Here is a 27,340-nt window from a genome sequence, read left to right as displayed (position 1 = left end):
AATAATTCAGATGCTCTCTTGTGGTACATTTAACTACATTTATGCCACCTCTGGAAACTAGCCTTGCACAAAGAGCAATCCAACCTAAAATAACACCATACTGCTAACAGGAAGTTGCTAGGCAGTATTGTATAACTTCCTGTGAAGACCTTTGCAGGAACAAAGACAAATTGGCAGTGTGTATATAAAAATTAAGGGGTATTAGTACGTGATGGATGGAAATACTCGCAGCTCCTGATACCCCTGTGTCAGGCACACTCAGCCAGATCATACAGGTCACTTCCAACTGATTCTTTTCAATTATAGCGTGCCTGACCGTGAGGAAGGTTGCTAATCCAAAGTATTGGCTACTCTCAAATATACTACCTCCAAATAGGTAAATAAACACACCAATATACTGCTTACACCCTGTGTTGAAAATGGTACGGGTCAAGCGTCTATGAAGACGCCTTCAGCCTGCTCAGAATGCTACATTCTTCACTCTCAGCTGGTTTTAGGATTGAATATAAGATTTCAGTGCTTGTTTATACGGCCATGGCGATTTGACCGATTCCTGAATATCAAAGGTCAGTACGATCATTCAACCGACAGATTTTAGATGTGAAAAGGTCAACAGTGGGACGAGACCAGACATTACAGGTTTTTAATCCCAACTCAGACATACAGAGGTCTACAGGCATATATATATATATATATATATATATATATATATATATATATATATATATATATATATATATATATATATATATATATATATATATATATATATATATATATATATATATATATATATTAGGGGTGGGCGGTATGGACAAAAAAATGTATCACGATAATTTCTGCCATTTATCACGATAACGATAATAATGACGATAAAAAAAATACCAATTCAACTCCACCTTTGTAACTATAAATCTGTCACCACATTCAGTCTTTGGAGCCCCCAAAACACTGCTCTAAAAGAATACTAAATACTACTAAACTACACCAATTAAATTGAATTGATAAAAACCAATTAAATGAGTCCACCTGTACTGCAAAACTGGAATGACTCAGATCCGCCATGTTTGTTACACAAACACGTCATCAACGGGAATTTATCCTTCTTTCTTTCTTTCTTTCTTTCTTTTTTCCTTCTTTCCTTCCTTCCTTCCTTCCGTCATCAACGGGAATTTATCGTTTTTACCGCGAGATGACAAATTCTTACTGTGGGGAATTGTTTTGACGGTTTATCGTGAACGGTAAAATATCGCCCAAGCCTTATATAAAAATATATATATATATATATATATATATATATATATATATATATATATATATATATAGTACACCTCTGGGCCATGCCTGGTCCTGATGATACTTGACTGAGCCAAGTTGGCTCATACAACCAAACCTGCACCAAAACCCAAGTTTATCCCAGTCCATGAAGTTTGGGACATATCTACCCCTCTCAGTCCTCCACAGTGCCGTAACCGAGCCATTAATAGCTCCCAAATTAGACCTAAATTCAAAAATAGGTTATTTGTCCCAAAGAGAAATTAACTGTCACAGTGGTTATGATTTCAGCCTCTTCAGAGAGTCATTGTAGAGGTTTATTGCTGTGGGCAGGAAGGATCTCATCTCCTGTAGGCCTGTGTTATGGGCCGCTACCGCTGCTGAATCACTGTGACGATCTTCTTCATTTTATGAAGTATCCTTCCCACAACCAGCTCCAGAGGCTCCAGAACCGACCCAGCCTTCTTTATCAGTGCGTTCAGTTTCTGTAAGTCACTGACTGATCCGCTCCCCGACAGATGACTGCCGGTGTGACTGAACAGACTCATTTCTTATAAACAGCACCAGTGTTGCATCTGCTGTCCGGTCTGTTGTCCAGGTGAACGCAGAGGTATCTATACCCTCCCCATCATCTCTCCACCTCCACTTCCTCTCCCATGATGAAGAAGCTATTCAACCTAATCCTCGCTTTCCTAAAATCCCCAATCATCTCCTTTGTCTTGTTCACATTCAAGATGAGATGACTGTCCCCACACCACGCCACGAAACGCTCCACCAGTTCTGTGTACGCAGTCTCTTGTCCATCACTGGTGTTCAAATGTGTGTGTTACCTCTATGGTGGATGGCACAAGTCCTGTTTATCACACAGGCTTTTGTCCACATATAATTACTTCTGGCTCCACAAAATATAGTAACAAGTAAATGCTGCACTCAAGTCTTCAAAATGGCGGTTTATATACCAGGGGCTGTTACCGTGGCAACCACACACAAATGACATTTGTTCTGCACCTTTATTAAGCTTTTTCTTTCATCTATTTGAATTCTAAAAACGCCATTAAAACGGGTTTCACATACAGCCATTAACATTTCCTTTTCAGCACATCGACAGTAACTCGGAGAGTCTCTAAGAGATGTGGAGAGCGAGGGATTCAAGCGACAGCCAAACTGCTCCAACCAGCCCACAATAAAGATGGTCACAGCTGGGACTTCCAGTTTGTCTACAAAAATATGTCATGAAAAGACTGATCTAAGGTACATTTTCCCCAACAGGCTTGAAGTGATTCAGGTCTCCATGATCAGTTCGTCTCCTTTTCCAAACACGGAGCTCCAACTAATCTACCATACTGAGAGCAATGAGGACAGTTTGAAGCTGCAGGAACCGGATCAAACTATCAGCCTCAAAACTGCTGGAGAACCACCCGGAGGGGACGTGCCCTCTGGAGGACCAGTCAGTCTTGGTGGGGGATTTCACTTCTAAAAGTTATGAGTTAAAGCAGCACAATGTAACTTTCAGCTTTTGTTGAGTTTGGCGGCTCCTTTGGACAAAAGCGGTAGTGCTTTACCAGAAAGAACACTACATTTCCCATGAGCACCAGCGCGTACTGCCGGAAAACCCCCGTCCCCATCGCGTGCATTTGTTTTTATGAGAGAAGACGGGACGGACTTTCAAAACTACTTTTCTGTTTTCAGCGGTCGTTTGCAGGATGGATAGCGAAGAGGTAATGCATCTATTTTTGGCTAAACAATATAATATGACGATGTTGAAAATCAATAAGTTCAACTTGGTTTTATTAGTGAAGTCACCCCCGCCCCCCGTCCTGTTTCTGCCAGATAATGCGCCCCAAACTACAAACGTTTTTTAGAGGGACTTCGTCATAAATTAGTAGTCCAACATACTTACTGACAAAATAAAAAAATACTTTATAACCTGTAAATAACTGAAGGCCCATTCCTTATATTTTGCAGATCAGCCCTGCACAATTTTACAGTTCTCAGGAAAAATACTAGAACCCAAGACGAATCCCCTGTATGTGAAAACATTCAAATTTTGATTCTTATTGAACATAGAACTCTACATTTACATTTGTATCATAACAATTCTGTCTCTTGTCGGACATCCCTCCTCGTCTTTCATCTCATGCCAGCGAGTGAACACCGGCCAATGTTTATTCTTGTCCGGGCATTTTATTTATTTATTTTTTTTTTTTTTTTTTTGTCCGGGCATTTAGCTTGTTACTCTCCCACTTTCCTTTTTTCGCCTCCTCCGATAAAACTTTTATTTTCTTCGTTTTTTTCGCTGCTTCGGCCATGACACCAGCTTCTGCTGAGCTCTGCGCTCCACGACCCGCCCAGCTTTCGTCTCGACTACGAATCGGGAAAGAGGGGGAAGTGACGTATGCCGTAAAGCAGTCAAAGCCGTAAAAATGTGTAGTTTTTTAGTGTGGAAGGGTTCCTACCATGCTCCTCAAAGTTACATAGTGCCAGTGAAAGCGATACAGACCCCTCAGACCATGACAGAGGTGTCATTAAACCTGTTGGAAGTTGACGTACCATCACAATGACTCTGGAAATATGGTATTAAAGCAGCACAACGTAACTTTCAGCTTTTCTGAGTTTGGCGGCATCTTTTGGACAAAAGCGGTAGTGCTTTACCAGAAAGAACACTACGTTTCCCATGAGCACCAGCGCGTACTGCCGGAAAACTCCTGTCCCGTCGCTGCATTTGTTTTGAGAGAAGACGGGACGCTTTTCTGTTTCACCAAGTGAACAGACGGAACGCAAAAAAAAAGATGTTAAACTGCTGGAAAGGAACTGGAATTTACCAGGATACCTTAAACAAGGAAGCCAGGGAGCGGTATATGGAGAAAATAATGATTATTAACGGTCTGGATCCATATGAAATCCCTACTGAAGACCCATGTGTTTCAATAAATTTGTATAATAGTACAACATACAGTACATGTTTTGTATCCCTCTTACTTCTCTTTTCTTTTTTTTTGACTGCTATATTATGTTGAAGAGGCGTGAGCAATATTTTTGTTTTCCTCGTGAGATTATTTTTTTCCTCTGCAGCTACAAATAAGAGTTAATATTTTTTCCTCAACAAACTAGTTTTATCTGAAGATTGGGGTTAATTGCACCGCAGAGAGCTGGCCAGCAACTGCGTTTAGCTGGCGACGTGGGGAATAAAGCCTGTGTTTGATCCGACCCGGTCTGTGTGAGTGTTTGTGGTTTAAGGCTGTTTATGGTTCTGCGTTAAATCGACGCAGAGCCTACGGCGTAGGGTACGCGGCGACACGCACCGTACGTTGCCTGTCGCCACGTACCCTACGCCGTAGGAGTGCGCCGATTTAACGCAGAACCATAATTCAGGCTTTACTGTGTGGAAGCCGGTGTTTGGTCGTTACAGCCGCGATCCAAAGCGAGCCGACGACTCTTTCACTCTTTTACTTTGTTATATCAGATACTTGGCCTGCGTGGTTCTGCCTCCGAGCAGGAAACCGTTGAAAAGTTAAACCATTAGGATCTTTTCTCCACGTCTGTTGTGTGGAGCTGCTGCAGCCACAACACAGCAACAGGTTCTGCGGAGCTGAGCTCCAAGCCCCGCCCATTTTCGTCTCGACTGCGAATCGGGAAGGAGGGGGAAGTGACGTATGCCGTAAAGCAGTCAAAGTCGTAACGATTTGTAGTTTTTTAGTGTGGCAGGGTTCCTACCATGCTCCTCAAAGTTACATAGTGCCAGTGAAGGTGATACAGACTCCCTCAGACCATGACAGAGGTGTCATTAAACCTGTTGGAAGTTGATGTACCATCACAATGACTCTGGAAATATGATATTAAGGTGGAAAAGTTACGTAGTGTCGCTTTAAGGTGGAAAAGTTACATAGTGCTGCTTTAAGCCAAACAGTGGCCAGAAAAAAAACTCCCCTTTAGTTTCTGGTTAGTTTGTTTGAAGGTGAGGAACCAGCTGGAAATGCAGATGTTAGGCCGGTGATGCTCTGAAGGCAAATGTTTTCAAACTGGCAGGTGAGCATCCTGAGAAAAGCGTGGGAGAGCTGAAAGTACAGTACAAGTACAGTCACAGGTGGCTCCTGGTCCAAGTGTGGCGGGTTATCAACACCGTCAGAGGCTGCAGTGGCGGTTTATCGTGGCAATTTGGGACACTTTAAACCTTTTAGTGGCTGATTGCTGTCATTTGCATTTAAATGCTTCCGCTTGGAGTCATAACTCAGCCAACGACGGACGTATGTGGGCCTGATATCATTTATATTTTGTGCAACAGACACATTCGGGGCATGACATTATGTCAAATTATGAGGATGATAAATAAACATCTTTAAATCCTCTGAGAAAATCAAAATAAACATGCTTCAGTTAAAGATTCATCCAGGGAAGTGCGTAAATATCCATCTACATCGGATATGCTCACAATACCACAGAATCCTCTAACTAGTTTACATCAACGTGTGTGCGTGTATAGAGCAGAATCATAATGTACATCATTCAAGGACACTTTCCATGCTAATTTAAGCAGCACCCTGCAACTTCTTCACCTTGAGATTATTCTGATGTCTGATGCAATGGCTCACATTAGTTTGAAGGACTACTCCCACTGAGACAGTGTGGATCGCTTTCTTGAGAAAAAATATGTACACATGCTGAGTGACTGAGGAAATTAGAGTAAAGCTTAGACTAGCTTTTACTCTTTGAGAGGTGTGAGAAGAAATGAGAGCACGATGAACTTAACATCTTCTGTCTCGACTAATGCTTCATGATTTGTTTGCTGTGTGTGCTGCAGTGGTTTCTTGTTTTCATTTGGTCTGTTTTTATTTCTATCTAAGGAAAGAGCATCCTCGAAATGGAATTTCATCATTTTATGCAACTATAAAGCTGTTTCACATAATCATGTTTTGTGATGTGCATGAAGCGCAGCGGAGATCGTGGCCAGCGGGTGAGAGCTGCGGCTGTGGTGGTAAAGATGGAGAACAATTTAATGAAGCCTCTTTACTGATATGGATTTATAGAAACAAATAATCTACTGGCCTCGTATTCATCTCCATTAGCGCCTGAGAGTCAGAAAAGCTTCAGCACTTGGATCTCTGACTTGTGGGATGAATGTGTGCCGGCTGTACATCAACCGTGCGAATGCGATCGCCCATCAATAAACGCAGTAAAAACAAAAATGAACAGCAGACTGTAGTTTCAGTTGTGCCATTTCACATTTCCATTGTACACTTTTTATTGGTTCTGGTTAAACTTCTTTTGTAAAACGTCAGTTGGCATTTGTGTCTCTGTTTCAACATTATTTTTGAATTCCTCTGTGTATTTTGGAGTCAGTAGGCTGTTCTCTAAGTTTCTGTCACCCTTTTGTTTAATCACTTTATCGGGAGTCTTTTTTTTGCAGAAATGAGACCCCTCTTTCGTAGCAGTGTTGTTTCTGTAGTCCCTTGGCATCTGTTTAAGATCATTGTTATTACTTTACAGCCATCTTGTTTCCCTGTGATTGTACAGTATGTCGGCGCTATTTGTGTCTTTTTTGTATTTTTTTGTTTTGTTTACAGACATTTAGTTGCTTTTTATTGCTCATAGTGTTTGTTTTAGTGTCCTTGTTATGTCGTTTTAATTTGTACTCATTTGTATATTTGTATATAATATTTGAAACTGTGTGAGTTTCTTATGCGTTTATTTATTGAGACTCTATTGTAGTTATTAGCCAGGGTCTTCCTGATGGCTACAGAGAAAAGACAACTTGCACGTAAAGATGACATTGAAGACAGCTGAACAACATCAAGGCCCAATCCCAATTCAACTTCACTCGCCCTTCTTTTCTCCACTCGCATTTCTTTTCTTCCCTAACCCCTAAAAAAGAAGGGGGAGATTTTAGGGCACTTGAAATCTAGCCCTCGTTTCCATCCCTACCCTGATCAGGAAGCAGAGAGCCAAAAGCTCTTTTAATTTCAGCTGTAGCGCTGTTATGGCACTTTATTAAGTTTTAATATTTTTTCAGGTATAAAGGTAACCTTTAAGATCCGCAACCGGGGCTTAGTTTCGAGATTTCTGTCTGCCGGCTCCGGAGCTTGGGTCCGCGTTAAATCGACGCAGAGCCTACGGCGTAGGTTACGTAACCTACGCCGTAGGCTCTGCGTTGGTGTAACGCGGAACCATAAATCCCTTTATTCTGGCGTGATCTTCGGCAACTTTATCTGAAAGTGTGTAAATTACCCAGATAACAGCTGGATTACTTTGTGGTTTATGAAAACTATTATATCAGAAACATCCAAAACAAATCTGACGGGTCACAGGATTATTTCTCTCTATTTCTTTGAGACGAGTCTGCCTGTTTGCCTTCGGTCGGCGAGTCAAATCGACGCAGAGCCTACGGCGTAGCTTACGTAGCCTACGGCGTAGCTTACGTAGCCTACGGCGTAACCTAACAGCCTTTACTCCGGCGCGATCATAGCGAACAACGGACAAAAAAGGGATTATGTACATTCACTGAGTGAATATTATGAAAGTAAAATATTGGTTTGTAACGAGAAATGTAATCAAAACGCATTTTTATGCAGAAACTAACTCAAAATATTGATTTTATTCACAAAAAAATAACAAATGTCCGCCATGTTTTTTTTTTTTGATTCAGTCCGCAAATGACGACGAAAAGCATTCTGGGAAATTTTCATACCCCCTCGCTCGCCAAGTGAGCATCTGCAAACCCTCGATTTGAAGGGGCTATTCTCAGCCCCTAGCCCTCGTTATGCCCCCTCCCCCTTGGTGAAAAGAGGAATTGGGACACCACTACCTTCACGGGAACGCGCAAAAGTTAGGGTTAGTGGAGAAAACGAGGGCGAGGGGGTCAATTGGGACGCAGCCCAAGTCCTGCCTACAGGTCAACACCACCCCCACCAAACAGCTTTCCAAGGCCGTGCTGAACTACCTAACCCATGGTACTGTATGTTTTGGCCCCATCCAGGTTCAGGAAACTCTCACTACAGGGCTGATAATAGAGATGATCGCCAACAATCAAAGCCCCATAAATCTATCCCACTAATTGTGAGTCTCTGTAATTGCTTTGCCCGAATTTGTCATGGTGTAATTGTGAGTCTCTTCTTGAAGCAAGTGGTGGTTTTGGCCACGTTCACCCTTACATCAAGACGCTTTCTGAGAGATCTGATCACAAGTGGCCCTCACAATGCGTTTTCACACCTGTCGTTAAAATGTATACCAGATACGAGAAGACCTCCAGGACTTAATGCAATCAATCTCTGCAGCAAGTGCATGTGCTTACATTCGCCCCTCTGCATGGTTCGTCTTCATTACTCCATCTCGTCCTAGACCTATGTAAGGAGCAAGAAGTATTTGTTTCTCTCAGACATCTTCAGATCCCACCCGTTCCCCGGCATCCACCTGGCTCTGCTACTCCGGGTTTAAGTTCTACACCCCTATGTCTCTATGCTAGCCTGATGATTGACATAACTCAAGTTTGTTGTGTTTTAAAGAGTTTAAAATTCTACTGCGTGAGTTTTCCGGCTGAACTGAACCTTCTGCTGCAAAGCAGGGCGTCTACGATAAAAGGAAAGCTGAACCAGTAACAAGTAGAAGAAATCAAATAAGATAGTGCTTTATTACAGTGTTTTATCACACACAAAATCAAATTAATCATCTTAATCAAGTGACTTTAGTGTCATTGACTGTCCCTGACTCTGGTCACAGGATGCTTTCATGTTCAGGCCACAAAGACGTCCACGACTGACTGTTCAGGTCCTGGATGAGCGTTGGCCACTTGTGATTGGATCTCTTTTTTAAACACAAGCTGGCTCTTTATTGTCATCTTTGTTTTAATTTGTTAATGTTTTGTGTATATTTGTTTTAATTTTGTCCATGTATAAAGTCATGAAGCGTCTCCTTGTTGTAATTAGTCTTCCTTTTGTAAAAAAAATGTTGTTAATTCAGTGACTTGCCTTGATTGTTCTCTAGGATTTCTATCAGAAGATTTGATTTTTCTTGGGTCAGTTTGGAGCAGTTTTGAACTTAGTTTGCATCTTTGTCATTTTGTGCTTTAAGCCATTTAACCTGCTCTTTTTAGTTGTTTTTGTAATATTTGTAGTTACCCTTGCATCCAAATGTAGTCGTTTTGTCTCTTGGTATTTGGAGGACATTGAGTCCACAGTCATTTAGACTGTCTTTGTACAATTAAGTTTATTTGTATTTAATCAATGTTCCTCCATATGAGGCCTGAGGGATTGTGAGTTCCGAATAAAAAAGAAAATGGACATAAAATAGTGTGGTAGCTTTCAGGGCCATTTCTATATTTTGTCACCTTCCAGTTTGCAGCAAATGATGAACAACTGGCTTTTGGATTTGCCACATTTACTGAGCATGTAGAAAGTAAAGTGAGAGCACTAATGCATGCATCAGTGGAGCAGAGAAAGAGCCGTGTTGGTGTGTATCTTTGGACCCAACGTGTCAAAGACGATCGCCTGAACACTCTGTTTGGTCTGAAATTAGCGAGGAGCAGCTCTGGACTGTGACCGCTGCAGCTAATCACATTTCTGACACGTCTCGGCATTGAAATGTGACAGCAGGAAGCTGTTATTTCAGGGTTGGATGGTAATTGTGCGCTGGTCTGCGTGGGCAGATGAGAGATGAATTAAAACGGCGGGGGTACAGCAGGGCGAGCACAACCACATTACTGCATTGTTTTGTTTTCCGGGCAGAAGAAAACAACATGCTCGCATACACCCAGCAACATAAAAACTGACAGGTGAGGGCCGCGAGACTTCCTGGAAAATGACTCATCACTCTGCCATTACTTTTCCAGGCTGATGCCTCCAGTTAAGGATTTTCTTTCCATCCTCCTGCTGTATTTTGTTCTCCTTTTGTCCACTTACCGCCTGTAATTTCACAAACCCAATTTTTTTTTCTTTTTCCTGGCAACAGTATTACAGAACTTGTCAAATGTATTTCATTCTCCCCTTCACGGGTCTGCTTTTCATGCAGCACTGCAGGGTGAATTTCGTGCTTTTTTAATGATTACTCCATCTAAGCCGCCTACGTCAACAGCAGGAACTATGACCTGAAGATAAAGCCGAACATCCATTAAAATGAAACACTTTGATAATGCAAAAAAATAAATACAAATAAATAAATAAAACCCCTGCAGTGCACACAACATACACATCTGCTATGCTGTGTGAAAATCGTCAGGTAGGCGTCTGATCAGTCACACGCTCATCCTGCAGCAGAAAAGATTCAAACCGCTGTCATTTCTCTGAACTGGACCGTCTGGTTTCTGGTTTCTGCTCAGCAGCTCAGTGATCCAGTCTGCTCCATTTTGATGTATTTTACAGGATACTGAACATCACAGATCTGTTCCATTTTTATTTTAGGGACAGGACTTCTTCTTCTGCTGATTTCTGTTCCATTTTTGCAATTCTTATGAAGTCTCTGGTGCACACTTCCTTCTGGGTTTTATGTTTCTTCTGTTCCCATCTCTGCAGTTTCACCAGATGACAAAGATCACTAAACAACGTAGACTAAAAGGAACGATAGGAAACTAAAATATGAAAGACAAGGGGTTCTGTCAGCAAAGACTGAAGTGCATCAAAATGCTGCTGTTACCACGGTAACTAAGGAACGGAGGGGGACTGTACACTTTTTTCTCAAAACAGTGCAGATATGTAGATAGACATAAAAGACAGGACAGTGTAGATGTGTTTATTTTGGAGGATTAGGCAGCACTCAAATTCAAAATGAACATTGAGGAAAGTTGTGACTGCAGTTGCTGGTATGTCTCGCCTGAAATGAAGTGGCTTCTAGACATAAGATCTTTGTGAAAAAGCTTTTTCCACTACACTGTGGTATGAGCTCTTGCACTTTGGGAGGTTGAACCGACAATAGTGGGAGCATCTCCACTCGGTTTTGATTTAAAACGCAAATGTATTTTATTTGTCAAGTTAATCTTATCGCACATGTCTTTCCCACACAAGTCCTGTTATCTTTAATGTAACATAAGACCATACCTACATGTATAAAGCAGATCAAGCTAAATTAGGTAACATTCATCTCCTGGAGGATGATGACCTTTACCCAAAACCAAGGCTGTAAAACTACTGGCGGCAAGTTGGAAACATGGGCAGGATTCACTTCCTCAAAGAAAGGACAGTGAAATGAGAGATTTGTGCATTCAGACAGTCTGTGAACCGGAGGATGTGGGACCCCGCCAGCAGATCTTATATTAGCTGTGTGTTTGAGGTCATCACTCCTCCACAGGTAAGTCAAGAAAGTAACCGGATCAATATTATAAGTCGTCAAATGTGAAAGAACAATCGGCTGGAGATTCAATAAATGATGAGATATGAGAGTTGGCTTTACTGTCCAGGTGAAGCTACCGTAACAACCTGGACGGAAGAATGGGAATCCCAGGATATGTTGATGTGAGCGTGTGACAAACGTATCTGACGTGAGCTACACTGAAAAAAATAAATCTAAGCGCATGTAAATATAACATATTTAAATCTGTGATATTAACAATTAAAAATGACGTTTGTTGCTTTACATGAATACATCTAGTTTTGAACTTAATCTGCATTTGTTCAAAAAACAAGATATTGTGGATGTTTTCCTTAACAAGCAGGATTTATGTAATCCCAGTAATCTTTTCATTTACACACAAACAACAAGCAATGATCTTGTTTGTATTTACTCTTCCTTTAACAGTTTTAATCTATTGGGCAGATTGACCAACGTTTAGATGAAATATGCTTTATTTGTTTAAGTAGAACAACCACAGTAAAAAATATCTTGCTTGATCTACTTTTAAAAATTAAGGCAACCTTTTTCGCATGAGATTTTTATGTAGATCAATTTTTAGTATGTACAAAATTCATTTGCAAGTAAAGTCAACTTAATTTTGATAAATAAACTTAACACAATTAAGTTGACTGTACTTGCAAAATCTATTATTTACATACAAAAAATTAAGTAGTTTATACAAAGACTAGTCTTTCTTGATCTACATAATAATCTCATGCAAAAAGTTGCCTTAATTTTTTTAAGTAGATCAAGCACAATATTTTTAACAGTGTAAGCGGCCGTGTTCAAGTTGACATGAAAATCAAACCACGAAGACCATTTGATGGAATGAGTCATCCACTTCGACAGGAAGATGATTAGACTTTAATCCATGCCAGAATCAGAGTTTGTCCTCTGTGTTTGACAGGCCAAGACCAAATAGCTACAAAGCAACACTTTAGTCTCATTTAAGACCTTTTCATTTTAGTAAACATGTTGACCATTGATTTATTGATCCAAACAGTGGGAATGTTGCATAAAAATGTGCTGTGTGGGGTTGCTTCCCTGCATCAGCTGGACTGAATTACTTTTGAGCAAGACTCTTCCTGAGATGCAGCTCTACTGCATCTCACCGAGTGCAGGGATAACAGATTTAAACGATTGTACAGGAAATTCCAAAAGTTTCAAAACTACTTTCCTGGTCATTGTTAGGCCAGATATTGTTCTGTGGCAAGTATTACAAGAAAAATAGTACGAAAAAAAAGATTTAATGGAGTTGAAGAAAAGTACGTCTGGACTGAAAAATGAAACGTCTAGGATGAAAACCGAGAAGCAAACTAAAGAATCATTTTTTGACGTACGTAAGTGTTAAAGTTTAGATGACAATAAATACACGGCCATGAGTTCACTCAAACAGAACAGAAACTCAATTTAAAATCTGAAATCCTTTCAGTTTTGACATGGTTTTTGTAGAAACCGAAAAAACATTTAGTCAAATTGTCCGACAAAGAGTCCATTTGGCAGCGTGGCTTTAGAAAGCAGCCACTCAGCCGGTAACTGTGCAGCGTCTCAGCTGCTTCGCTGTCCTGCTGCTCTTTGTGCACAGTTACATTTTCATGAAGTACCCAAAACCATTGCACAGCTGCTTATTGTCATATTCTTTTTTTCGTTTTCTAATTGTGGCTGTTTCAAATTGTGTTTAATAATCAGAATTCTGGGAAACATTTCTCACATTTCTAGCATTTCAGTTTCCTCCACCAAGCCAGCATCTTTTGATTGACTCTCCTACGATGGATGCTCTGACGAAAGGATGAGAGAAGGAAGAGTTTTCTTAATCTGGATGAAGAACTGGAAACAAGAGGAAAAAGATGTCTCTATAATTATAGTCATTCAACCTCGTGGACGCGCGCCGTCTTTCTGGCCCCGACACAACAGAGCAGTGCAGCACTGGAGCGGAGGACATCTGCTCCACAGTGGGCTTTATGTAGGGGGTGATGTCATATTGAAAAAGGAACAAGGTTAATATATCTCTGCCAAAAAAGGGAACATTTCCTCATATTTGAATTGAGAGAATGAAACCAAAAAAAGAAATCACGAGTGCAACAAAGAACCTGTACAAGACAGCTATATAAAGTAACTCCCATCAGAAACAGTCAAGAGCTTCAGCTGTCAGATCTGCTGGATGAAGGTTTGTTATGTAGAAAAACACTGAAGAAACGGTGAGATTTCCTCTTCTTAGCGCTGGTGTTGGCTCACATTCCTGTGTTTGCTTTTGAGCTTTGAGGATTAGACTTGAGACGATTCATGCACACTGTCTTTGTGTGATTTAGAAGGAAAAAAAGCAACGCATGTCTGATAGCTCTTTCGCTGTTTATGCTTCCAAATCCACTCTTGCAGAAACTGTCCTCTGCAAGACTGGTTCCCGCCCTGCGGTTCTGGCCCCATTCAAGTGACACGAGAATAATATCCAAAGGGACAAAAAAAAAAGAGGGATCTCTGTTTTTCTCACAATTCCTGACTGTGAATTGTGACACAAGCATACACTTTACATGTTTTTTGAATCTACATAAACATTTTGATCTTTGACAGGACCATATCTACAGGATAGGAAGTATCCTAAACTTTTAACTTGGTATTCTATAAGAAATCCAGGTTAATCTCTGATCTTGTCTCAGCCATGGGTGGAGCTACATTTGTTATGGCGATTTCTGGTAGTACGAAGAGCAAGATACGACGTGTAATGTCTGTGGGCTTTTTATTTTTATTTGAGAAAATATAAAAATGTACATGTGCCTACGGTGATGTTTAAAATTTGATCTGTCTATGAAAAAAGACAAAATGATTTATAGCTGTGGAACTCACTCCATAGTTCACAGAGTCCTTATGAAGCAAGTCCCTATGAGACCGGGAACTAGACTTTGTGGTGGTTTCGGATGGAGCCGCAGTGTTTGTCATGTGGGGTTCCTAAGGTTCTGTTGTAGGACCCTTTTGTTTATTAAGGCCCGAGCACTGACAGTGCGAAGGCCCTATTGTATCTGTAGGAGTTCTCGTTTTTATTTTTCTCATTTTTCTTTCGACGAAATGAGGGCCTTTTTGCCTTTTTGCCCTTAACGTGCCCCAAAAGTCACCAAATTTTGCACGCAAGCCAGGCCCGGTGAAAAATTTGATATTTAATGGTTTGCATTAATGGGAGTGGCCTAATGGCTCAACAGCGCCCCCTAGAAAACTTCGTGCCTCAAGCCCCACAATACGGTTTGATGTACATGAACGAAAATCGGTACACACCTGTATCATGTCGCAACTTAAAGAAAAGTCTCTTGGCGCCATGGCCGAAACCGAACAGGAAGTCGGCCATTTTGAATTAATCGTGTAATTTTGGCGCAAATTATGAGTCCTTGACCATAATTGGTGCAAATTAGCCCCGGCCCTTCTTCTGATTGGTCGATAATTGATAGTTCCTATTTTCTGCCATAACTTTTGAATGGTATGACATAAAGAGTCATGGGTGGTGTCATCGGACTTAGTTTTGAGTGCTTGACCTTTATTGGTGAAAATTGCACGCGCGAGGGCCCGTTCATCGCTGCTTGCAGCTTTAATTTATTTTATATTTTGCTCTATATTCTCCAATGAGGATAAACTATATCCTGAATATACTGATATATTATCACCATGTGATCGATAAACCATAGGACAATGTTTTATGGGCGTAACTCTCCTGGAATCTTGTCCTGCAGAGCTTCCCTTCAGAACAGAGAAGATCTCGACTTTTAAGAGGTTGGATTGAAACAACTTTACCATCAGGCAAATTATTGGGACTGCTGTTGTCAAAATAGTCAACAGAAGATGAAGGGAGCAGATGATCATTTAAATGGTAACATGGTCTGGTCATATGACCGACTACGTCACGTCCAGTGACCCAGAAAATGTTCAAATACCAAAAAAGTGTTTCCATTACACTTTTGCGCTAAACTGGACTATCCACACCTGAAAGCATAAAATGGTTTTTGCACATTTGACAGTTCATCTTCAAATTTGGATGTTTTTATTACAGGTTTTTCTTTGCGATATTCAGGTTTTGCACAGATCTAGAGGATGGGAACATGACTAATTGCTGTCTCGAGCTAAAATCAACCAGTTGTTAACAGGCTATTACTTGTGATTAACCGTCGATAAGAGAGAAAGTCTGGTTATTTATTACACAAAGAATAATTAGGGACATGTTCTTTTTAAGTGGCAGCTGTAATACAGTCTTCACTGAATCAAACCGCTAGCTTTCCTCACTTTAACTACTTAACTACTCTGGCTTCAGGAGGAACAATGCGGTTTTCGTCCCGGTCGTGGAACACTGGACCAGCTCTACACCCTCCGCAGGGTGCTCGAGGGTTCATGGGAATTTGCCCAACCAGTCTACATGTGTTTTGTGGATCTGGAGAAGGCATTTGACCGTGTCCCTCGTGCCATTCTGTGGGGGGTGCTGAGTGAGTATGGAGTCCGGTCTCTGTATGATCGAAGCAGGAGTCTGGTTCGCATTGCCGGCAGTAAGTCAGACTTGTTCCCGGTGCATGTTGGACTCCGGCAGGGCTGCCCTTTGTCACCGGTCCTGTTCATAATTTTTATGGACAGGATTTCTAGGCGCAGCCAGGGGCCGGAGGGGATCCGGTTTGGGAACCTCAGGATTTCATCTCTGCTTTTTGCAGATGATGTTGTCCTGTTGGCTTCATCGGAACGGGACCTCCAGCATGTGCTGGGGCGGTTTGCGGCCGAGTGCGACGCGGCAGGGATGAGAATCAGCACCTCCAAAACCGAGGCCATGGTTCTCGACCGGAAAAGGGTGGCATGCATTCTCCGGGTGGGTGGAGAAGTCCTGCCTCAGGTGGAGGAGTTCAAGTATCTCGGGATCTTGTTCACGAGTGAGGGAACAATGGAGCGTGAGATTGACAGGCGGATCGGTGCAGCGTCCGCAGTAATGCGGTCGATGTACTGGACCGTCGTGGTAAAGAGGGAGCTGAGTCGAAAGGCGAAGCTCTCGATTTACCGGTCAATCTACGCTCCTACCCTCACCTATGGTCATGAACTTTGGGTAGTGACCGAAAGGACAAGATCGCGGATACAAGCGGCCGAGATGAGTTTCCTCCGCAGGGTGGCTGGACGCTCCCTTAGAGATAGGGTGAGGAGTTCGGTCACCCGGGAGGAGCTCGGAGTCGAGCCGCTGCTCCTTCACATTGAGAGGAGTAAGCTGAGGTGGCTTGGGCATCTGTATCGGATCCTCCTGGACGCCTCCCTAGGGAGGTGTTCCAGGCATGTCCCTCCTCCCTAGGGAGGTGTTCCAGGCATGTCCCACCGGGAGGAGACCCCGGGGAAGACCCAGGACACGCTGGAGAGACTATGTCTCTCGGCTGGCCTGGGAACGCCTCGGACTCCCCCCGGAAGAGCTGGAGGAAGTGTCTGGGGTGAGGGAAGTCTGGGCATCCCTGCTGAGGCTGCTGCCCCCGCGACCCGGTAACGGATAAAGCGGGAGAAGATGAGTGAGTGAGTGAGTGAGAGAACTACTCTGGCTGACGGTGAACTCCACTGGGACAACTAGCGACAGAACAGGGCTCATTTGGATGATGTTATCAACATTTTAAATGAGGGTGGATGCGGTCATAGTTTACCATGAGCTAAATTAATCTTAGATAGGTAGCTTGTGATAACTGAGGTATGTTGGGCCGGTTCCAACCAGCTGCCAGGCTTGCTCGTGGCGTCCATTAGCCTGTTTTTGAATTAACGAGGCACTGACTATATGGCGTCTTTTAGAGCCCCAAAAACTGTACTTCACTCTTCAGAAAACTCCTTTATCTTGGTCTTTTTGTTCTGACTGGAACCAATAGGAGAGCTCCCATAACTCCCCGCTTTATCAACTTTGTGTTGAACATCAGTTTAATTTATCTGAAAGTTTTTGTGGTAACTTTTAGTTTAGGGTTGGTAAACATCAGACCCGTTAAAGCCGTACTCCTTTTCATGAACCCTCACAACATCAGCCCAGAGGCTTTCAATGATTCCCCACACTTGATTCTTTTCCCCCTCCCTACATTCACCTGGTGCTGCCTTTTCACAAATAACACCACTTTTATTAGCCGCACTTGGGTCGCTGGTGTTGCTCTGCTTGGTGGGAGGACAAGGCCATTATTGCACATTACACCAATCAGCCACAACACTGAAACCAGCAGTAAGTGTTCAGGAATCACCTTGACCGTGCTGTCATCAGCCATCATCCTGCTGCAGCATCATCAGATACACGTTCCCCTGAGACGGGCTAACAACCAAACTATCACTGCGTTCCACACACACATCCATGATGGCAACGGCACTCGCCTAAACCTCCCTCAGTGGGACTTAACACCCTCCAGATGACGGAGGAGGCCCTTGAACAGCTTTAGACACCAAGAGACGGAGGAATTGTCCCAGCCTCCAAACTTCACGTTGCCCTCCCTGCAGCCCACAGGTGGGGTAGGCACTTCATATGCAACCGTGTACGCTGGCAATAATATATACTATGCCTAAAGGTCAATTAGTAAAGTATTTTAATCTTTTTATAAAATGTATATATTTTCAACCTTTCTGAAGTAACCCCTTCCTGATCTTGAAAATATGCTAATGAGTTGATGAAAAAATGTCTCTATGAAAAGGAGATGTGTCTCCATTATTGGAGTTAAATTCTGGACTGATGCCAACATAAATTTAAAAACATGTCATTCTCTTTTTGTTTTTAAGAAAATGGTTTGTAAAGCTATTTTTGAAGCTTATAAGTGCAATTGACTATCTGTAAATGTTTCTTTGCTTTTCTGTTGTTTCTTTGCCTTTTGTTGTTTCTTTGCTTTTCTATTCTCTTTTTGGTTTTCTGAAGGTCGGTAGCCAAAAAAAGAAAGTTGGTACTATAGGATAGGCTTTTATAGGCATTTTGCTTCAGCCTATGCCTTTTCAGTCTTTGTTCAACACATTTTTGGTTTTGTATGAAATGTTAATGCTGTGCACAATGTTTTTTTGGTGTTTTGTGTTGTCATGACTGAATAAACTTCATCCATTCATTCTCTACGTACATTTTCTCTATGGAGAAATGTTGTGAAAATCAAAGAATAAGTAAGTAAAGAAGTGTGCAAAATCACTGCTATTCCTTAACATACATTGTCATAACATGATCTTGTGTGGACAACACAAGACTCCCTCTACACCAGACGCTGATCAGACAGAGGAGCATGTTCAGCAGCGGCTGCTCTCTCTGACCGGCTCTGCAAACAGATGCAGGAACTCTTTTGTTCCCCCGGCCATAAGACTGTACAACTCCTCACTGGGGGGGCAGGGAGGGTCGTGATCAACCCACACTCAGGTGCACATCAGAACTGTTTCCACATTGCACAAAATCAGATTTATCTTTTTTTTTTTATCTACACTTGAGACGTTTATTAATGCGCTGCACTGTTAAGTTATTATATGTTACTAACCAAGTTTTTCTGTCTGTCGTTGATACTAACCTGCTTTTTGGGCATCTATGTAGCTGCTGAATACTTTGAATTTCCCTCGGGATTAATAAACTATCTGTCTATGTATCTATGTATCTATGTATCTATCTATCTATCTATCTATCTATCTATCTAAACGTTGGAAAACTAACAGTTTACTTGTCAAAAGCAAACTGATAAAAGCCGCAGAGTTAACTTTGAATCCTTAAGCTAAAAAGCCATGTGGAGCACTAGAAAGCAAAGAGGATTACATAAAGCTTTTCTAATTACAGTTATGACTTTTGTATTTACAGGATTTACATTAAGCCTGACTGATGATATTAGGAGGATATAGATGACAGAAAAACGTGTTGTGCTTGTGCTCTGCCTCGTCTCCCCTTCTATCGCGGCAGTCTGCTGCATTGCAACGCTCTGCCGTTACCATGACAACAAAGGAGGCAAAATAAAGAAAAAAAAAGGCACGCTGCCTCTTTTTCTATTTTTTTTTCTCTACTAATATCTTCTTCTGTAGCCTCAGACTCAGACAAATGTGTCCGCCCACGCTGCCACGGCGAGAATCCACTGCTGTGAAAATATCTCAGTAGAAATGTCACACACACACACACACACACACACACACACACACACACACACACACAAACGCACTTCCTCACTTTCTATATTCAGCAGGCTTTCACGCCCACCATTCAACTCTAATTTTCGGGCATTTTTTTTCCCTCCATCCTCATCCTGTACCATCTTCACCATGGCAACCACACTGATGCGTCCTGGTGGTTTATCCTCGCCCCTGGCCATCAGCAGTTATCAATAAGGCAACTGCATCATCATCATCATCATCATCATCATCATGGTGAGCGTCACGGGTTTACTCACATTCCTCTCAGTCGGATCAGGACCTGGTTGTTGTGGTTCTGCTCCACAGTTTCTACAAAGTCCTGCAGCTGCTGTTCATCAGACTGCTGTTTGTCGCTGTGTGGCATCTCCTCACACTGCACCTCCTCCTCCTGCAGCTGCTGCTGCTCCTTCTCCTCCACCTGCTCCTGTGCAGGCTCCTCTGTGCCCGTCACCTCCTCCTGCACCTGCTCCTCCTGTTGTAGCCTTTCTTCCTCCTGCATCTCCTCCAGCTGTTCCTCTCTTTGCTGCACTCTCTCATCTGGTTGCATCTCCTCTGTTTCCATTTTCTCCTCCAGCTTTTCCTCTGGTGTATCTTGACCTTCTTCTTTCTTTACTAACTCCTCCAACAGTCTGTCCTCCTGTTGCTGCACCTCCTCCTCCTCCTCCTCCACAGCTTCCAGCACCCGCTCAGGCATCTGCACATCCTCCGCCTCCTCATTCATCTCGTCAAGGGCTTGTAGAAGTGAAGTGCTCACAGAGCTGAGTTGGCTCTCTGTGAGGCACCCGGGCGACTCTCACAGCGACGGAGTCGTGAAAACATCAATCCTGATCGCAGAGCAGAGAACTTGAGTTCTTCCAACTTCATCCAACTTCCTGTGATGTCACGTGACGAGCCGGGTCGACCCAAATCGATGTCTTCTGTCTCCGTGAAGGAAGTAGACGAGTAAAAGGTCACAAGAACTTGAAAGTGGAAAAGCAAAAGCAACAACAAAAAAGCAAGGTGATCAGCTGATGACTTCCTTTTCCTTTGCCAGCTCACACTTCAGCTCTGCGCTCCGGCACTGCGGCGGACCCACAGCATCGCCGTGGCAACCACAGGAGGAGGTGGGCCAGCAATAAAGATGGGATGGAGTGGGTAAGAGAGAGAAGAAAAAGCGGAGTAATGGAGAAAGACAAAGGAGACGCAGGGAATATTGCAGAGTGTTACCGTGGTAACTGAACAACCGTTGCTAAGAGTGATGGAATCCTACAGACCTCCCTCTTCTTCTTCTTCTTCTTATTCTTCTTCTTCTTATTCTTATTCTTCTTCCTCCTCCTCCTCCTCTTCCTCACCACCTCCCAGTTTCAAACACACATAACTTTACACCCTGATTGGATGCAAATAAATGGCCATCCCAACTGTCCTCCGTTTCCTGCCCTGCAGCACCTGAGAGGCAGTGAGTGTGTCTGTATTTGTGTGAGCAGTGCTGTGGTATGTGTGTGCATTTTCTGAGTGAGTCCATGTGCATGTGTGTATGAGTTTTAGACAATGATGATGTAATGTTCCTGAAAATGAGAGTCACAGATACCTTTCCAGTCAAGCGGCACAGTCTCACGATGTAAAGGGGTTTTGATGTCCTCTTGTGGCGGTAACGGCTACTACAGCCAGCACCAGTGAAAAGTGTGTCTCCTTTCCTGAAATATGTTACATTTATTTAATATGAATCCATCTTCATCTATTTAAACGGTAAATACGATTGTTGAGACTTAACGCAGGTTAACGGTGGGCCTCGTTTCTGAAAACACACACAATCAGTGGTTGAGATGGCGTGGAAAAGATTCAGGCTTTTACACCAGATTATTACTTCCTGGTTACATGACACTGTAATAGTATTACTTTTTACAAGAACGACTTATGTAACAAAGCACTCATTTTGTAATAATGTTGCATTTTCTCTAAAATGAAATACCCCAATACAGAACCGTTGTTGAGGCATTTTTTTAAAGTTTGCACAGCGAGGCATAATGAGCTGCAAAGCTCGTACACACACAGAGCTGTAACCAGCAATTTAGCTGCTACTTAGTTTGGAAAATGAGACACCATTATTCAGATTTTCGTCAAGAAGAAAGTGGACAGGGATGTAATTGTAATGTTTAAATAGTCTAAAGGTACCAAGACTTTTCCAGGGTTAAGTCTCGACAGTTGGTGATACTTGGAAATGCTAAACCATGAAACCTCTTGTGCCACAAGAAAGCTGCTGTAGAGTGGAAACACATCTGAAACAAACACAGTTATGACAATGGAAGTTTGGATATGCAATAGCTTCATGGACTTTCCAACCAAGTGATCACTATAACTGCTAATAAATTGAACTTATGTTTAGCTTTTAGATAAAAGGCTCTGCACAAATATTACCATGTAGGTCAATATAATGAGTGACACGGCTCGTTATTTTGGTAAGGAGTAAAAGCTAAAGTAACAAGATTACTTTTGTAAAGGGTAACAGGAAGATGCATTACTTTTATGAGCACTGAGCCCAACACTGTTCAACACCATCATGATTTCATCCAGACATTAACGACAGTGAAACCAAATCTACGTATTGAATGAATAAAGGCTAATAAATAGTAAAAGGGTGGAAAAATGTACCTTTCCATTCCATCTTCTAACTTTTCATGTCAGCCATTTTCTTTGGTTTATTTTGTTATTGATCAGTAGAGTTTCATATTTCATGTCAGATACAATCTTCATGTCTGAATAATTATTCCTCATCTTTCCAATATGTTTAGTGTATCTGCCATCTTCATTTTGTATCATGTAGTCAATAAGTTTTTTTTCTCCACGTGTTCAGAACAAAGGACATGTAAGAAACCAAGACAAAAGGCTGGGGGTTGTAGTTTCTTCTCCTCCGGTGTCACCAGATGTAGTTCCTTCACTTTTCTGGCAGCACCGGATTGGACGGGGAGACGAGCCTCCAGGACCCTAAACCACAGACCGGCAAAATCTAAACCACCCTCTCCACCTGTAGTATAAATGTTTAGCCATGTCTAACCTCAGAGAAAGACGCAGCAAAGATCAGTCGAGTTTACCTCATTTCACACATTAACAAAGTTTAAATACCTGAACTTTCTGAGAAAATGAGCATGAATAAATATTCAGTGAAGAAGGATAAAACTGACTGTACTGCCAATCAGGAGGAAGAAGCGTGCAGTTCCAGCACGACACATTCAAGTGCAGTGGAAAATAATACAAAAAATAACTAATCTAAAAGAAGCCTCAGCCCCGACAACCAGCCCCCCAGAAAGAGGAGAAGGGTTTCTGAGGTGGCTGGATCCTCTACAAGCTACGACCATGAAGAAAAGACGGTGAGAGTAGCAAAGAGGAAAGCCAGAGAGGACGGAGAGAGACCAAAAAAACGAGCCAAGCGTGGGGATCTACTGAGACTTGTGTTGGACCAAGAGGTTGCTTCCTCCTCTACGGACACTGGTAGTAATTTACAAACTCACGCTATCCCTGAGGTGGCTGGATCCTCTACAAGCTACAACCATGAAGAAAAGACGGTGAGAGTAGCAAAGAGGAAAGCCAGAGAGGACGAAGAGAGACCAAAAAAACGAGCCAAGTGTGGGAATCTACTGAAACTCGTGTTGGACCAAGAGGTTGCTTCCTCCTCTACGGACACTGGTAGTAATTTAGAAACTCAAGCTATTCCTGGGGGGGATAAAAGGAAAGTCATGGAGAGACCAATGCCTTCAGAAGACCTCTGCAGCTACATTTGGAAAAACGGAGGTCCGCTGGAGGAGGACGAGGCCAGAATCATCCTGAAACAGCTGCTGGATGCAGCGGTACATCTTCAGGCCAATAACATCTTCCACAGAGATATCAAACTAGAAAACATCCTGATAGAGACTGGTTCATCTGTCCCACGAGTTCGCCTCATAGACTTTGGGCTGAGTTGCTTCTTCACGCAAAGATCTCGCTATAGGATCTTCTGTGGCAACATTATCCCTCCGGAGTGGCTTGTTAATAATACATACACTGCTGGACCTACAACAACATGGCAGATGGGAGTGGTCCTGTATGATACTCTCCACAACACAGACTTCCCATCCGACTATTACCATGAAGACGAGATCACAACCAGGGATGATCTCTCTGCAGACTGTCAAGATTTCCTGCATAAGTGTTTTATTTTAAATCCCAAACAGCGTCCCAGCCTGGAGGAGCTTCAGCGTCACCCGTGGTTGACGTAAGGCAGACGCAAAACACTTAGACACTTTACTTTTACTGTCGTCTCACTGAATGTCCGGGTTCAGATCCCAGCTGGCTCTTCCTGTGTACAGTTTGTGTTCTTCCGTACTGTATTCTGGTTTTCTCCGGGTGCTCCGGTTTCCTCCAGTAGTCAAAAAACATCCACATTAAAATATTTGGTGAATCCAAATTGACCCTAAAGAGTGAGTTACAGGTATGTTACAGGTTGACATCAAACTGCCCTGTTGTCTTATAAATAACTGACACCATAAATCATTATCTTCTCACGTTTGTGGCTAATTTAGCTTTACACGCAGATAAACGTATCAATAACTTTTTCTGAAGAGAAATTTGACAAAAAGAAGAAAAAAATAACAAGTACATCAAAAAGACAGTGCAGTGGCTGCTGGTGTGGATTTGAGAATCCGTTCCAGAGCAGTGTGTTTGTGGCTGGTAGACAACAGACCTTTTTGTTTATGACTCAGAACTAGGACTGATTAGCTTACTGAAAGGAGCTGGTTGTGAATCGACGCATGTTCACGGCATCACCTGCTAAACCGGACCAAATGGTAGTTTTTCGTATTCCTAAAATCTACACCAGCCACCTTATTAGGGACACCTTAGCACCTGGTACGTCTTTATTAAAAAAACGAGGCGTACACAATTAAGCAGCCGATGAGCGTCATCAATATAGTGAAAATGTATAGATTTAAAATAATTCCAGAGTAACAAGCCTCACAGAAAAGAGAGATGATTTAGCTGATGTCGAAGTGCCACACTCACACTTTATAAGCATCCATCCATCTATCCATCCTTTAACTTCTTCTTAACCCAGTTCAGGTTGCAACAGCCTAAGCAGAGACACTCCAGACATCCCTCCTCCCAGAACTGTCTCCAGCTCCTCAGGGGGACACCAGATATTCCCCGGCCAGCTGAGAGCTCCCTCCGGGGAGTACTGGGACTGCCCTGTGGCCTCCTGGTTGGTTAGCCAAAGAAAAAACCTCCCTGAGAAGCCACATCACCTGGCTCCTCTTTATGTGGAGGACCTGCTTATCACCACATCTCAAAGGGACAGTCCAGTCACTCTGCAGAGGAAACCCATGTCTATGGGTTTCCTTATGTTTTATGTAAAGCTCTTTGTGTTGCATTTTTTATTTGTATGAAAAGCGCTATGTCACTTTCATCCACAGTCTTGTTATTTTAGCTGAATGTGGGAATGTAGATCTTCTGGTACGGGACATTTTGACAGAGTTGAGGCTGATCAAATCCGGATGCGCAGTGACAAGTCAAACAAAAGGCAAGTCATGAACCTTTATTTTGGCTCCTTTTGTTGTTTGCCTCTTTTTTTATGACTGCAAGAGCGAGGCCTGGTTGAAACAGTTTTAATGGAGTTTCAGACAGAAGTTTTTTCTGAATTCCACAACGCAGTAGTTCATATTCATGATCCTGATCCACCAGCCCTGACAGAGACTTGCTCAGGGTGCAACCATCCTTTTTTCTTTTGTAGTGCTGCACTGCAGCTGCAAAACACGAGTGTTTATGCAATGAAGGAGGGGCTTTGATGCGGATTAAAAAAAGCAATTGCTTAATACTACGATGTAATTTTCAAAATGAAATAATTCTATTAATATTCATAGATGTCCTTGAGAGCATTGTCACCCAGCAATAACATTAAAAACTAATCCAACCTGTTTTGGATTTTCTCTGAGTACAGCTTAACCTTCCAGATGATCCATTTTAGACTTGCAAAGCAGACACTCAGGTAAATGCATGAATTTTACACAACGGACGAAGTTATCGCATGTCTAGGACGCGCCGTGTCTCCGTTGAGGCTGGCCAGGAGGAGCTGGTAGGTGATTTAATGATAGCATTCCTCTTTCGATGTGCATGGAGAGCATCCCTACAACACCTGAAATGATCCTCTGTCACAAATCAAAAGGTGTTGCACCAACTGTAGGACAAACATGGCAATGCCCAAGCCATCCATCCATCCATCCATCCATCCATCCATCCATCCATCCATCCATCCATCCATCCATCCATCCATCCATCCATCCATCCATCCATCCATCCATCTTTCCTTCCATCACTATTTGCAACCTGATTACAGGCTGCGAAGAACATTCCCAAACCACCCGAGAGATATAAACCCTCCAGGACGTGTTTGTTCCACAACTTTTCCTGAGGTTCATCCCAGCCACGCTTTAAAGGAATCTCAACGTCAGGTTGAATTCATGACCCTACTCAAGAACACAGTTGACGGTTGGACAGCTAACTGAATCCAAAGGCCGATATTGGGTCCCCCTCAGCACTTAAACCTAGATTGGACTTTCTTTTTTTGGGCTCCTGAAGATGTTTCACCTTCCGTCCAGAATACATCCTCTTCTGTGCCCTCTGGACAAAAGTTGAAACATCCTAAAAAATGAGGAAAAGGGAATCCATTTGGCCTTGATTCAAGTCTTGGAGGATCACGATGACCTGCTGAGATTCCACACCTTAATTTTTTATTCAGCAAAGATGCTCAAACATACCTGTGTTGGAGTTTTAAAGATTCATTGGAGCCAAGTAGAAACATCCGTGCACGCTTCTCCATCTGTCTTTTGGTGGTCTTGCTTTGGGAAAGACGGAAAAACCGGAGAACCACACAAAAGAAATATGCGGTGACGGCGCATATCTTCACAAGACTCAACAACAGCCTGAGAGCGAGGTTGGTTTGAGCCATGGCTCTGGCTGGGCTAGAGCTCCTCAAGCACTGCTAAACCAACTGCTTTTCAGCTCTAGAAGACGCCGCTCCACATCACAGCGCCATGGGAATCACTCAGCTCAGAGGATTGGACGGATTCAAAAATGTGTCCCCAGACCACCAGACAGGACAGATCCCACTTCCAGGCCGCTGAATTCTGATGGGATTGATGTGTGATGGGGAGGTGGGAGGGTTTTGTTAATAATACACGCACAGGCCATCGATTTTAATCCTGCCAAAACTAGGGCTGGGTATTGTTAAGAACCTCACGTTTCCATTCGATTTCGATTCTTTAGGTTTCAATTTGATTCGATATTGATTTAAATGCTTCGATATCGATTCAGTAAGATGTAGAAATACACAAATACCTGTTGGCATTCTTCATTATTTTTATTTTCATGCCTATAACACGTGGCATGTTACTTCACATAGAAATGACCTGAGCAATTAAACTTAGCAGCACCACAATGGCTCACTTGTGCATTTGTACTGTAGTACAAAAGTTTAAAAAAAAAAACACATGACAGTTCTGTGTCAACATGATCCGCAGGTTTGTCGTGTTGCTGTTCGGCGCAGCAACACGACAACGGATGTCGTGTCCTGTGGATGTCCATCCATCCATTATCTATACCCGCTTTATCCTTTACAGGGTCACGGGGGTCTGCTGGAGCCTATCCCAGCTAATTTCAG

At 42.6% G+C, this 27,340-nt stretch overlaps 1 protein-coding gene across 2 annotated transcripts in view; it reads right to left on the bottom strand.

The window, feature by feature from the left end:
- The window catches only part of pde1a (phosphodiesterase 1A, calmodulin-dependent), an 80,524-nt gene extending 53,828 nt beyond the window's left edge, over nt 1–26,696 (bottom strand). Inside the window, exon 1 of one of the 2 annotated variants that reach the window (XM_061724374.1) lies at nt 26,439–26,696. In XM_061724374.1, coding sequence (XP_061580358.1) covers nt 26,439–26,629 — 191 coding nt within the window. In that variant the 5' untranslated portion in view covers nt 26,630–26,696. Of the gene's footprint in view, nt 1–19,937; nt 20,966–26,438 lie in introns of those variants that run through there. The other variant, XM_061724373.1, reaches the window with a different exon arrangement.
- Between the last annotated feature and the right edge of the window lie 644 nt (nt 26,697–27,340).

This window comes from Cololabis saira, chromosome 6, assembly GCF_033807715.1.
Source record: "Cololabis saira isolate AMF1-May2022 chromosome 6, fColSai1.1, whole genome shotgun sequence".
Taxonomy (NCBI): domain Eukaryota; kingdom Metazoa; phylum Chordata; class Actinopteri; order Beloniformes; family Belonidae; genus Cololabis; species Cololabis saira.
The sequence above is the reverse complement of the archived record's forward strand: the minus strand, read 5'-3'. Positions and strand labels throughout refer to the sequence as shown.